The sequence below is a fragment of the Lepidochelys kempii genome, chromosome 16 (genome assembly GCF_965140285.1).
Source record: "Lepidochelys kempii isolate rLepKem1 chromosome 16, rLepKem1.hap1, whole genome shotgun sequence".
Lineage (NCBI taxonomy): Eukaryota > Metazoa > Chordata > Testudines > Cheloniidae > Lepidochelys > Lepidochelys kempii.
The window spans coordinates 24,924,694-24,938,678 of record NC_136395.1 but is presented as its reverse complement, the minus strand read 5'-3'; the positions used below and the strand labels follow the sequence as shown (position 1 = coordinate 24,938,678).

The 13,985-nt window shown below is 56.4% G+C and overlaps 1 protein-coding gene across 2 annotated transcripts in view; it reads right to left on the bottom strand.

The window, feature by feature from the left end:
- Positions 1–7,628: 7,628 nt before the first annotated feature.
- The window catches only part of LOC140899126 (carboxyl-terminal PDZ ligand of neuronal nitric oxide synthase protein), a 61,071-nt gene continuing 54,714 nt past the window's right edge, over positions 7,629–13,985 (bottom strand). For both annotated transcript variants that reach the window (XM_073314013.2, XM_073314012.2), the window contains 3 exons: positions 13,380–13,545; positions 11,400–11,751; positions 7,629–10,802 (listed from right to left, as the gene is read on the bottom strand). In XM_073314013.2, coding sequence (XP_073170114.1) covers positions 10,289–10,802; positions 11,400–11,751; positions 13,380–13,545 — 1,032 coding nt within the window. In that variant the 3' untranslated portion in view covers positions 7,629–10,288. The remainder of the gene's footprint in view (positions 10,803–11,399; positions 11,752–13,379; positions 13,546–13,985) is intronic.

Sequence of the window (13,985 nt, the reverse complement as noted above, 5' to 3'; positions counted from 1 at the left end):
GGATGCTTGAATAACAGAGAACTGTGTCCCTACTATGGAGCTATACAGCATGTTATGGAAATCCTATCGAAAAAGTATCGAGATAGGGTGACCAGATGTCCTGACTTTATAGGGACAGTCCCGATATTTGGGGCTTTGTATTATGTAGCCACCTATTCCCCCCAACCCCATCCCAACTTTTCACGCTTGCTATGTGGTCACCCTATATCGAGATAACCAATTAACATAAATACACTTTCCGCGTGACCACCATAGAACCTCATCGGTTTAATCCCTATTAAATTCCATAGGGTTTTCCTTTAGGTGCAGTGTGATTAAAGAATAACTCAAGAATTCCCAGAATATGAATGAGCGAGATGTTGACCGGACTAGACCAACAGCCCGTCTAGTCCAGCCTCTCGCCTGCCACTCTGTTGGGTCAGACAAATAGTCCATCTCATCCGAGAGCTTCCATCCTGATACACTGTAATTATAATAATAGTCGGATGTTGTTAATCACTGAAAAGGCCCCCCGAAGGCTCTGCATGAGAACGGAGTCGTGTTGGCATGACTTAGTCTGTAAAGTATGGACCATGGAATAGATTTTAAAGCATTTGCAAATGTTTCTCTGTGACTGTACTGGTGGGGAAAGCGCTGACCTGCTATTCCAGGGGTCTGGGGTCCCTGGTCTCTGCGTAGGTGGTAGGAGGGCCAGTTTCACCCACTGCACTGCCAGTGTGCCCGGCCCACCACTGGAGAGGACAAGCTCTAGAGTTCAGTTTCCCAGCCTCATGTAGCCGGGTAGCTGCATTAGAGGAGGATATTATTAGAACAGATATCACAGAAACTTGGTGGAGTGAGGATAATCTATGAGACACAGTAATACCAGGTACAAAATACATAGGAATGACAGGGGTGCGGGGGCTGCTATATGTGAAAAAAAGCATCGTGTCAAATACAGTAAAATCTTAAATGAATTAAACTGCCCCCTAGATAGATAGATAGAAATGTCTCTCTGGATAGAAATTCCATGCTTGAACAATGAGTGTAGCAGTAGGAATATACTACCAACGACCTGACCAGAATGGTGATTGTGAAATGTGTAGGGAGAGTAGAGAGGCTACAAAGGCAGAAAACACTACAAAAATAGGGAATTTCAGCTATCTTCATGTTGACTGTGCGTATATCACCTCAGGCTGTGATGCAGAGAGAAAATTTCTAGACACCATAAATGACTGCTTCTTGGAGCAGCTTGTCCTGGAATCCACATAGGGAAAAACAGTAAGAGAACCAAAAAAAAAAAAAAAAAAAGGCCACCATAGCAGAATAAGAGAGGCAGTTAGAGGCAAAAAGGCATCCTTTGGAAATTCCAAGTCAAATCCTGGTGAAGAAAGGAGCATAAACTCTGGTAAGTCAAGTCTAAGAGGCAGGCCAAGAAAGAATTTGAAGAGGACCTAGCTAAAGACACAAAAACAAACAGCAAAAAAAAAAAAAAAGTCCATAAGAAACAGTCAGTGGGAGCACTCAAGGAAGACAAAGTCGTTGCAGAGAAGCTAAATGTATTCTTTGCATTAGTCTTCACTGCAGAGGATGTGGGGGAGATCCCCATACCTGAGCCAATCTGAGGAACTGCCCTAGATTGAGGTGTCAATAGAAGAGATTTTGGTGCAAATTGATAAATTAAACCCTAGTTAGCAGGACCAGATGATATTTACCCAAGAGTTGTGAAGGAATTCAGATATGAAACTGCAGAACTATTAACTGTGGTAAATGTACCCTACAGCTTACATCAGCCTCTGGACCAGGTGACTGGAAGATAGCTAATGTAATGCCAATTTTTAAAAAAGACTTCAGAGGTGATCTGGCAATTAGAGGCTGGTAAGTCTAACTTCAGTACCAGGCAAATTAGTTGAAACTACAGTAAAGGACAATGATCAGACACATAGATAATAAACATGATGTGCTGGGGAAGAGTCAACACTGCTTTTGTAAAGGGAAATCATGCCTCACCAATCTATTAGAATTCTTTGAGGGAGCCAACAAGCCTGTGGACAAGGGTGATTCAGTGGATTTAGTGTACTTGGACTTTCAGAAAGCCTTTGATAAGGTCCCTCACCAAAGGCTCTTAAGCAAAGTAACCTGTCATGGGATAAGAGGGAAGGTCCTCTCACGGATCAGTAACTAGTTAAGACAGGAAACAAAGGGTAGGAATAAATGGTGAGTTTTAACAGTGGAGAAAGGTAAATAGTGTGGGTCTCCCAGAGGTCTGTACTGGAACCAGTGTTGTTCAACATACTCCTACATGATCTGGAAAAGTTGAACAGCGAGGTGGCAAAGTTTGCAGAATATACTAAGTCCAAAGATGACTGTGAAGAGTTACAAAGGGTGACTGGGCAACAAAATGGCAGATGAAATTCAATGGTGTTGATAAATGCGAAGTAATGCATACTGGAAACGTAATCCTAACTGTACATATAAAATGACGGGGTCTAAATTAGCTGTTATCAGTCAAGAAAGATCTTGGAGTCATTGTGGAGAGTTCCCTGGAAATATCCACTCCACTCCTTTTTTTTTTTTTTTTTGGCCACTGAACACTAACAGAATATAGGGAACCATAAGAAAAGGGATAGATGAGAAAATAGAAAATATCATAATGCCACTATGTAAATCCATGGTATGCCCACACCTTGAGTACTGCAGTTCTGGCCTCTCCATCTCAACCCCCATCTCTTCCCCGCACCCCCCCCAAAAAAAAACAATAACAACATTAGAATTGGAAAAGGTGCAGAAAAGGGCAATGAAAATGATCAGGGGTAGGGAACAGCTTCCTTATGAGGACAAGTTTAAAAGCCGGGGACTGTTTGGTGTGGGGGAGATGAGAGGTCTATAAAGCTCTGGACGGTGTGGGGAAAGTGAACAGAGAAGTGTTATTTACCCCGCACATGTCACAAAAACTAGGGGTCACCTAATGAAATTAACAGACAGCAGGTCTAAAACAAACAAAAGGCAGTACTTCCCACAACGCACAGTCCACCTGTGGAACTCGCTGCCAGGGACTGTTGTGAAGACCAAAAGTATAACAGGGTTCAAAAGAGAACTAGATAAGTTCCTGGAGGACAGGTCCATCAATGGCTATTAGCCTAGATGGTCAGAGATGCAACCCCATGCTCCGAGGGTCCTTAAAACTCCACCTGCCAGAACCTAGGAGTGGATGACAGGGATGGATCGCTTGAAATTGCCCTGTTCTGTTCATTCCCTCTGAAACCGGCCATTGTCAGAGACAGGATGCTTGGTGAGATGGACCATTGGTCTGACCTTATGGCAGTTCTTATGAACTGGGCAGGGACCATTTTCCATTGGCCACTGAGCAGCCAAATGGTGCAAAGTGCTTTAACTAATGCCTGACCTAGGCTGATGCTATAACTGGGAAAACAGGTGACCAATTAAAGGCAGGGCAGTTGCATTTTTTTATGCTTTAGGGCTGCGATTCTCAAACTTTAGGAAACCAAAGACCCCCATCTTGATTTAAAAATTTTTGTGGACCCCCCCCCCAAGCACCCTGCTCAGCCCCAAACCATGCCTCCACTCCACCTCTCAGGTGGGGATTCTGCGGACAGACCCTCCCCTGCGGTGAGTAAACCCCCATGCCCAAAGCCACCGTACTCGTTTCTGGGACCATTGGTCCAGGTAGGCTTGTTTGATGTGGTGCCAGTTGTGGACTAACTCCCACCCCCAGCCCCGGCTCCTCAGTGCTCCAGCCCCTAACGTGCATCCCCCCATTCTGCCAAGGATCTCATGAGCCAGAGCAGCCCAAACTTTCCCAGCTGCAATTTGAATGAGTGAGCACCAGGGGGCAAAGCCACGACCTAAAATCGAGAGGCTGGTTGCAAGAGCTGTAACTGTACCAGTGGGCTGCGTGGGGGTGACAGGTGGTAGCAGAGATGCCTTGAGGTTTGGGCATCATCTGGACCTGTCGGACCCCAGGCCAGTGTGCGATTAGGGGCACGTTGAACTCCTGCAATCTGGGACTAGCGCAGCAGCTGGTAGAGATGGTGGGGACAGAGATGCTGTCCAGACACCCATCAGACAAAGGGGGCACCCTCCCACACACACCCTGCGCTGGCTGGCCAGAGCGTCTGGGTTGTCCATGGAGGTGCAGGGCTTGTAGGGACCATGTGTGGTTAAAGAAACTCTTGGACATAATCCATCACTTAGCTAGCACGATGACACCCTGGAGAGCAGTTGTGATGTGTGCACCCAGCCCCCTGCCGGGTCCCTCGAGCATCCCGGCCGAGCGTGCTTGGCCTCTATGGGCAGCACTGGGATGCTGTGGGCCTCTTTGCTGTGCTGCCAGCTCTGTGGCCTCCATCTGTCTCCCTGGCTGGCTGCCCCCCCCGGCCCAGGGGGCTGATGGCCGTCCCTGCTGCTGGCTCTGTCCCGCCCTGTAACCTGTCGTCTTTTGTGTCTGGTTTCTAGCCTGGGGCGGGGCTTTGGAACTGGCTGTGGGGAATGTGGCTCCCCTTGGAAGCACCAGCTGGGGCAGGAGAGATTGAGGCACCCAGAGCCCACGGTGATGGGCACAGTGTGAAGATCTAGAAGGAGGCGGCCTGCACTTGCCAAACCTACAAGGCAGGGCCCTGCTCCGTGGAACTCAGGGTCCAGCTGGGAGAGTGGCTGCTGCTATTCAGGCTGAGCAAACTCCCAACCCCCTGTTGCTCCTGCCCTGTCCCTTTGGGCAGCAGGCAAAGCGCTGGTGCTGGGCGGCAGGCCTGGGCAACTCGTCCAGACAGTGATATCCAAGGAGGGGTGAGGTGGTGATGCTGTCCTGGGCCAGCCCGGCGCTGGGTGCAGTACGAGAACGTCCTTTTTAACACAGGGTCGTTGCTATTCTCTGTTCTCCAGCCTGCCCTCCTTGCTTGCCCAGAGGCAGCTCTTCCAGCAGCGCTGGTACAGCCCAGCCAGCTCCCCCCTGCACCGCCGCGGGCCAGCCCTAGTCTGAGACCTCCGGGAAGGGGGCACGGCCTCGTCCCTTCACTGAGCGGGCCACTTGGTCAAGGGTTCCAGCAGGCCTCCCCGTGCTGTGTGCAGCCCGACTGTTCTCCGGACAGGCTCATGCTCCAGGGCCCAGGCCTTGCAGGCAGCATCTCTGATGGGGAGACGTGCTGGAGAACCAGCTCGTACTCCGTACTGCAGTGGCCTAGAGAGCAGTAACCTCAAGGGCTCCCCAAAGCAGCAGCCCTCGCGGGGTTAGGGTTGCGGGGGCCGGAAGAGCCTAAGTGCATTCGTTCCTAGGCCTGGTCTGCCCTGGTTGGTTGGTGGCCCCCACTGTTTATTGCTAGGCTGGTGCCTTAGCGCTGGGGAGGAGGCCCCGTGGGACATGCAGCACGTCTCTGCAGGGAGCTGGCCCCGATGCACACCCCGGCAGGCACGCACCCCGGTGGCTCTGCTTGTGTGACTACAACCCATGGCCACACAGAGCCTGTCAGTGTCTCTAGGGAGAGGGAGTGGAGGAAAATGAAGTTTGGCTGACCCCTAGTGGTGGTGTGTAGGAAAACCCATTCTCTGTCTAAGAGACAGACTGGGTGGGATTGCGGTGGAGTTGGGACCATTTAAGGCAGTTAGCAAACTGCCTCCCCCCGCTGCAGGGACTCGCTCTGAATCATGCTGGTGTTTGGAAGTGGGGGCATAAGAATGTGGGGAACAGACAGTGGCATGAAGTCCCTCCCCCTCAGGCTAATCGCAGGAGGAAATTACCCCAGCAAGGTAGCCCGGGAACGCTTGTCCTGATTATGCGCCATTGCTAAGGAGGGAAAGTACCAGGGCGACAAGCTTTTTGTGCCCAGATCTCACGGGATGTTCTGCATTAGGGAGCAGATCAGCAGGCAGCCTGGGAGAACCGGTGCTGGCTGTTCCAGTTGCAAAAACCGTTTGTCAATGACTGCGTATGAGAAAGGAGCCAAAGTGAATCTGACAAAGTTCCACGTCATTTTTATTGCCAATAAACTGAAAACGGCTCTTGGAAGGGTTGGAGCCAGGGGCCGCCGGCCCTTTATGGAAGGAGGCTGGAGTCACATTCAGCAGGGGAGGCAGGTTGTCAACAGCACATAAGCCTTCGGTGCACTTATGCCCCTTAGGACTTCAGAACCTCCTACTCTGGCTCACCACAAACTATGGACATGTCAAAATGAGGCCTGCAATTGGCATGTGATTCCCTCGCCTGGGACTACCAATGGGCCACAGCAGTTCTCCAGGCGTTGTCTAATGCACCAGACCCAGGCGTTGCCCATTGAGTGGACTTCGCATGAATTCAGAGCCGAGGTGGAGTCTGCTGAAATAGACCAGGTATTTCACTCCAGCTGACGCTGGCCTGGGATCAGTCCATGCTCCAGGACAGAGCTGTGCTCACTCGGAGGGACTGGCAGACTGCTGTAGACCCCTCTCTGCTGGGGGGAGAGCAAGGGTGTAGTGCTGAGAGTGGGACAGTTGTGGAACTGGCTGGCTCGTCGTTTTTGGCCTTGCACTTCCCTGGGCGTAGGCAGGTCACCTCGCTGCACATCCTGCCCCGTATTGACCTCTTAGCCTGCGCCGTGGGCTGTGCGCTCATGCTCGGGTACCCAGCCATCTCTGCTGGGCCTGCAGCCCTCACCAAAGGTAGGTCGCCAAGGTAACAATAACAAAAATGTAGGCCTGTCACTCGAGAGAGCCTGCACGACCCCTGCTCGAAGCAGGGCACGGGCCTAGCCAGGAGCAGCAGCTTTGTGGCAAGCTCAAGCCATGAGCAGGAACCAGGGTGGAGTTGGGGGAGATTGATAGGGTAGAAAATGGGCTGGCTTTAACCTGCAGGATTTGTTTCCAAAATCATCCACCTACACCCCTCCCCCCCCAGGGCTCTTTGTGGGTCCCTTGGTGTCAGAGAGAGGGAGAGCAGCTTGCTCCCCAGCCGTTCAGCCCACTGCACGCTGCCACCAGCCCCGTCTAAGCTACCCCCGTCCCTGCTGAGCCATGCTCTGAGGACCCATGATGTAGCTTGCAGCCTCCGGCCACCCTGAGCCGGGGAGGGCCCGGGGTCTTTTGTGTGCGTGCTTTTGCCGAGTGTGATACCAATTGTCACCACAAGGTGACGCACCAGGCCTGCCCTTTGCCGGCATAGCACCATGAGGCTGTAAGGCGCTAGGGGCCATGGACCACGCTCCCTGCAGCGTCTGCACTGGACGTGGCCCAAGCGCGACTCCGGCCTACCCCATTCAAGGCCAGGTTTATGCTGCAGCCTTCGGCTGCCACAGCTCTGCTGGGCTGGGGCGAGGGGCGGGACGAGAGGTGACCCAACCCCACGGCTGCTCTGGCCGCGCCGTTCCTACGGTAGACCCCACAAGCTGGCACAGCTGACTTTGTACCGGGCTGACGTGTGTCACCTGGGGCGTGGGGTGGGAGGTGGGGGTTGGTACACGGCGATAAAGTGCCGCTCTGCTGGGGTAGACACGACCCCAGTGACGCTGCCGGTTTACATGGGGACGGGGGGCTCCGTCCTTGCTTCTCGGGGCCGGAGTCCCAGCGGGCAGATCCCCTGTGCCCAGCACGGAGCCCCCAGCGTGGAACGAGGGGCTTTCGGGGCCCTGGTATTTAAAATAAACAAACACACCAGGCACACGCACCAGTGGAAAACTAATCTGTAATTACAGCACCGGCTCCCGTCCGCTTGTCCGGCAACAGGGCGCTGCATGGAAATCCCACGGCGCCGGGAGAGCAGAACACAGCATTTATCGTCTTCCAAGTCCAGTAACAAACCGCCTACCTCTCTGTTGTCCCACCACAAGGTCCGTGTGTTTCCTAGCGGACTGAAATACATCCCAGCTGGAGCTGGCCTGGTCCTTGGTGACAGGCAGCAGAGTCCACGCATCACCAAAGCTGTGCGGGCCGATCCATCCCCTGGATCTAACTCAACAGCCGCCCCTCTTAGTCCTCCCCTCTGCTGATCTCCCGCAAGCCACCCTCCAGCCCAAGGTTCAACACATTCGCCATCCACCCCGCACGTCCTCAGCCAGGGCAGCATCACCCTGGGCACAGACAGCCCAAGGCTGGCACCATGCGAGTCTCCCTCCAGCCTAAAGGAGGGCCCCTGTGGTGCCTAGCCCTTGGGAGCGCGAAGTGGTAGCGAAGCCTTGCTCTGACTCCTCTGCCCAGAGCTGCATTTTGCCCCACGCTGCACGGCCCGTCCACCTGCAGCCTGCCCCCTTCCCTTACTCCAACCTACAGAAGCTTTCACCATGCAGTCGGGGGTGGGGGTATATCTGCTTAACCCCACCTTGTCTAAACTGCACCTAACACGGCCCTGGGCCTAGGTTACCCCTTTGCAGCAAAGCTCCCCCAGAGTTCACAGCATGAACATTATGGGCAGCCCCCAACCCCCGCCCCCCACATTTCATTACTCCTCAAAACTGATCCATAACCTGGCAAACCGCCCAAACCTCAGACCAATCCCTCCCCCCATGGTCAGAATGTGCAACAAAGCAGCTGTTTGCACATCAGAGCACAGCTCCTACATGCCTGTGGCTGGGGGGTGGAACGACCCACTACTGACCTGCCTGGGCGAGCGGCCCCCCCTTCCGAGCTACCCTGGCATGGGCACTCAGAGGAGAGCACTGAGTTCCTCCCATGCAGCAGTCAGCGGGAACACGGCCGAGCTCGATGAGTAGGAGTCGCTTCCACAGTGTGCAGCAGGGACGCTGGAAGCCAATGCTGCAGGGTGAGGTGCTCAGAGCAGACTCCCCAGGGCGCAGGAAGAAGCCCCTCGCTGTCCCCAGTAGGATGCACAGCCCCCGTCACATGCATACAAGCTGGGCTGCAAGGCTGGGAGGGTCTGGTGGCCATACTACACATGAAACCAGGTGGCTCCTGCCCCTCCATTCCCAGGAGGGCCTCGGGGTGGGGGAAGTGGCTAGCAATGGATTTTTAGCATCAGCAGCCCTCCCAATCAAACCCTTAGATGGCTTGGGTCTGGAAGCCAGTGCAGTGGCCTCTATAAGGGATGGTCCCAATCCCTACTAGGGGGGATACAGTGAACTCTCAGGCCTTGGTAACAGTGGCTGGATTAGTCTGTACCCAGCTATTTATGCCCCTACCAAACAGCAGCTGTTCTTCGTGTCCCGTTAGCCAATGGGGATCAGTATGAGAAGGGAGCAGACCCCTGGAACCAGCGTAACAGGTCCACATCCTGGACCTGTCTGTCCCCGTCAGATGCAGATTGCTTTGGGGAGACCGGTGGACTTGGATTGTCAATCAACCCAGGGTCATAGTGCTGCACGGACCGCTTCCAAGGGTATTCTCCAGCCAAGTCTCCCCCTTCGCAGCTGGGGCTGCCTTGGGCATTTCAAAGAGCCTGCCAGCACCCCATCCTGCTCCCAGCCCTATCGCTGCAGAGTTTCCTGTTCAAGCAGCTAATACATATTAAAGCTGATTCAATTCCCAAGTGGTCAGGAGTGGAGCATCGGAGGATTTGCACTTGTGCCCCTCTCCTCTGGGCCCCTGTTCTGTTTGGGGCTCGCTAGGCAGTATCTAATACCCCCCAGCCGAGAGACTCCTATCGCACAGTTTGGGGGAACGCTGCTTGTCACACGTCAGACACCAGTGCTGGTGAAGCGGGGGAGGCTAGATCTGGGCCCCAGCTGGGCTTAGCAGCAAGGGAGCAAACACAGACTGGCCTCCTCTGGCCAGGGTAAACAAGCGTCACCTGCCCTGGCCCCACAGCCAGTTCAGTGGGGCAGCAGCCCTGGCGCATCCCAGCCGGAGAGCAGTGGGAATGGCAGGTTGGGGCGTGGCGCTCCATGGGCGGAGGATGGCGCTGTCCGGCAGACACAGCAGCCGACCATGACTGGGGCAGGGAGAGTCATGGCAGCAAAGGAGCAGCGCCCTTCTAGAGCAGCGGGGCAGCGTTTCAGAGGGGTACCCTGCTGCGTGTGCGTCACTGGACTGTGCCCGTGGCAGGCCGGCTGGACGAGGAGAGGCCCTCGGCCACCAGAGGGCTTGGAGGATGGTTGTAGCATTGCTCTCCAAGCCAATGTCTGCAGCCCACGGCCTGTGACCACTTGGGGGGCTCCAGGGGGCTTGGACTAACCCGGCCTCGTCCTGTAGCACCCAGCAGCCTGTTGGAGAGGGTGCTACAAAGCCAGCCTAGCTGCTACGTGTTGCAGAAAAGCCAGGGGAAGCAACCTGCTTCCTGGGCTAAGTACTAAGAACTCTAGTTACCCTGAGGTCTGTGCCAATCTAAATTCTAACATCGGGTAGTGATGGCACCTGCCAGCTAACTGGGAGGCTAAGCAGGGACCCTGCTGAGCCCCATGACCTCATCCACCTCATTCTGCAGCAGCTCATCCTCCGAGAAGCTGATGTGTAAGCATGTTTTGGTGCCTGCGGAGGAGAACAGCAAGGTGCTGTCCATGGGGCAGGCCATGTCTGCCGGGTCTCTCACTGGGTTCTTGCTAGCCATGTCTCCAGGTGCAGGGGCCTCTTCTGAAAGATGGCAGGTGCCAGACATGGGGGAAGCATGGCTGTTCTTGCCAGTCCTGTCCTTGCCCCATGCTGGCCGGGCCCCCGGGTTGGGGAAGAGCTCTGTGCCGGGGGCAGGAGTCCTGACGTCCGACTCGAACTCCGAGCTGGCGAGCGAGCAGGTGGTGACGTTGGTGAGACTGGATGCACTGGGGCTGGGCAGCGTCGTGGGAGCAGCGTTCTCAGGCTTGGGTTCCACCTCCAGGCTCGGGGAGGTCTTGCTCGACCTCTTCCGCAGGATGGCTGGGGGCGGGTTGAGCTTAGGGATGGGCTGCTGCAACCTTGAGAGCACAGAGCAAAGAGATGTTCGTGTCTAAGCACGTCTCTGCTGAGGCTCTGGGCTCAGCTGCAAGAGATCTCAGAGGCCAGCTGCCTTCTCGCAACCCTACGGTAGCTACATCGGGGGACAGGGGGGACCTGCAGCACCTCCTGCCCAGCCCCCTGGTCGCTCCTGGGGCCATGGGGGCAGTGTGAGGGGGAAGCAGGCTCGGGACTGAGCCCCACCCCCGCTGTCCCCAGCTCTGTGCAGAGACAGGGAAGCTCCAGCCGTGCCCGCAGGGGCCGGTGTGAAGGAGCCAGGAATGCTCACCCTGTCCTCTTCCTGTTCCTTTTTGGGTTAAGTTGTGCTCCACAGCCCCCAGCGCTCGTGGGTGGTCACAGCTGCCTGGCCCCTGGGCAAGACTCGCCTGCCTTTCTCCATTGCAGGCTACCGGGGAGTGTGGCCTGGCCCAGCCCCCGGGCTTGCCAAGGCCACTGGCCCAGACTCTGCGCTGAACGGAGCAGCCAGCAAGTGGGGGAGGGTCCCTGCTCCTCCCACTGCCTCGGACTAAGTGTGGGTGGCTGTTAACCAGCTGGGGGGAACTGGGAGACCGACCTACCTCTCGTCCTCTGCTCTGCTGCTCGGGTCGCCTGCCTTCTGCCTGCCGCCACCATTGAGCAGAGCCTGGTCGCTGACCTCGGAGCCCTCCACCTGCCGGTGGAGACCATCCTGCCCCTCCAGCACCACCAGGTGCTCGTCCCCGTCCGTGGCAGTAGGGCCCCTGCTGCCTTTCTCCAGGCTCAGGAGGTTGAGGTAGGAGGCACTAGTGGCCAGCGAGCCAGGGGCCAGCGGGCTGCCCAGGACACTGGCTGGGGTGGAGGTGGAGGGCAGGTTGAGTTCCAGGCTGTAATGGTTCTTCAGGTTCAGAGACAGGGACTGAGCCAGGGACAGGTTCTGCAAGGATCTGTCAACTGCCAAGGCAAAGAGAAGCAGCCTGGGTAAAGTGTTACCAGCCCCTAGCCGTGACGCTTCCCCGGGGCCCAGCCGCTCCCCTCAGGGCCCGGTCAGGCCCAGCAAAGGTGGGGCGGGGAGAGAGGGGGCTTGGCGGCCTTGGCCCCTATCACTGAAGGCATGGGCCTCTGCTGGCACAGGGAGATGAGAGCAGCCCCGGTCCAAAGCCAGCACAGGCTCCAGCCCCAGCTAGCCAGGCCCGCTCCCCTCCTCCTGCATGGGGAGAGGGAGAGAGGATGGCTGCCTGGGGCCAGAGTTGGCTTTGCACGTGTCCCCCACCACGCTCTCTGCCATTAGCCCTTCTGGGGATGGTCAGAGGCTCTGTGAGCTGCGTTGGGTCTCAGTTTGCAGCAGCCACCTGTCTGCAGCATAAAATAACAAACCCACAACCAACTGCCAGCCGCAGGGACTGCATGGCCCTGGCTGGAGGATGTGCAGGCTGAGCTGCCCTGCCCTCGGGGTCGGGATGGTGTACACGGGCAGGGCAGATGGGAGCTCGCTCTGCTCTGTGGACAGAGGCCAGCAGTCTCCGGAACTGCCAACCCAGTGCCGCTCACAAGCACTGAAGGCCCGTGGTCGTCTCAGGCCTGAGGAGCTGCCGTGTGAAGCAGTGGAATTGGCCTTGGAACGACCGTGGGGCTAGGCCCAGGGTGGAGAGGCTGAGGTCTGGCATTTGGTTCCCATCCTGACGTCTGACCAGACTCCCTCCATTCCCCATCTATGAAACGGGGTCAGAACTTCTCCTCTCCAGCGGGCTCCTCGGGGATTGGCGTACCCATATTGCAGTGCACAGGGGCACCTTTCATCTCCCATGTTAACACCCCCCTGCCTGCACCAAAGGCTGGCTGGAACTCGGAGCGGCCTCCCTGCCTTGCTCAGCACCAGATGCTCATGAGGGGTGGAGGTGGGGATTCTCCATAGCAGCCTGCCACCCTACCAAGAACAGGTGTATTCCATAAACCGGGCAAAGGCAGGGGCTGGCCTGGCAGAGAAGGAGGGGGGTTACCGGAGGCTGCCTGCAGCAGGGTCCAGTCCCCGCCAAGAGCTGCAGCCCCATACACAGGGGCTGGAAATGGGAGCAGACGTTTCCCCACCAACAAGCAGCAAATTCTCATCCAGGCCAAAGTGTCACCAGCGCCATCACTGCTCAGGCTACTGGGCAGAACTGGGCCCTGGCAGGGAGCCGGCAAAGAGCCCTCTGCCCTGATTCGGTGCTATGCCGCGCTGCAGCCCATGCTGGGGCAGGGCAAAACCACCGTGGCGGGGAGGGTGCTGGATTAGAGCAATTCATGGCTGGAGCCAGCTCGGTCCCAGCAGCGTTTGCTTCCTGGGCTGACTCAGGGAAACGCTGGGGCTCTGGGCTGGATGAGCTTGTGGGCTGGGGAGGGCTCTGTGGCCAGAGTCCCCATGCCCTGGAGTGCCCCTAATGAGAGCACTGTCCTCTCCTTCGCTCTCAGCATCTGCCTGTAGGAGTCGAGTTGGGATGTTCTCAGCAGCTCCCCCTGGCTGTGGGCTGGAGAGATGTCCCGGCCTCTCAGCCCCACCACTGTCGGGAGGCTCTATAAGCACCCCCCCCACGCCCTCCTACCTGGCTGTCTGTGCTGCACCTTGATCTCCAGCTCCTTCAGCTGCTTCACCAGCAGGGAGACATGCTGCAGCAGGTCGCGGTTGGTCAGCAGCAGCTGGCGCACCCGGGCCTGAGCCTCGATGCGGGCGGCTGTTTCGGCAGCCAGCTGGTCTTTCAGCAGCTGCACCTGCAGGGTCAGGAGACGCCGATACATCACCTTCTCCTGGGGAATGGCCAGGCCGCAGCTACGCTACCCGCAGCTCCAGGGGTGCACAGCAACAACCCAGACCTGCACCCTGGCTCCCTTCTGTATGAATCTCTCTCCCAACCCCAGTCCGAGTCTGCAGAGTGGGAAAGTTTCTGTAATTTGGCTAGGATCTTTTTTTTTTTGACAAACTTGAGTCTGTTCTTTCTCCTCAGGTCTCCCCCTCTCTTTCTGACAGCCCAGGGTCTGGTCTCAGCTGGGTGAGCTCTGCCTTCAGAACAGATACTCCCACTGTGCACTTCATGCAGCATAGGTCACTGCCACCTTAAAAACCAGGGCCCTGTGTGACCCCTAAATATCCCAGGGCAGATTCTTTGGAAGCGGGGGCGTGCTCTTGTCCAAAACGGCCCCCTCACTCCGGC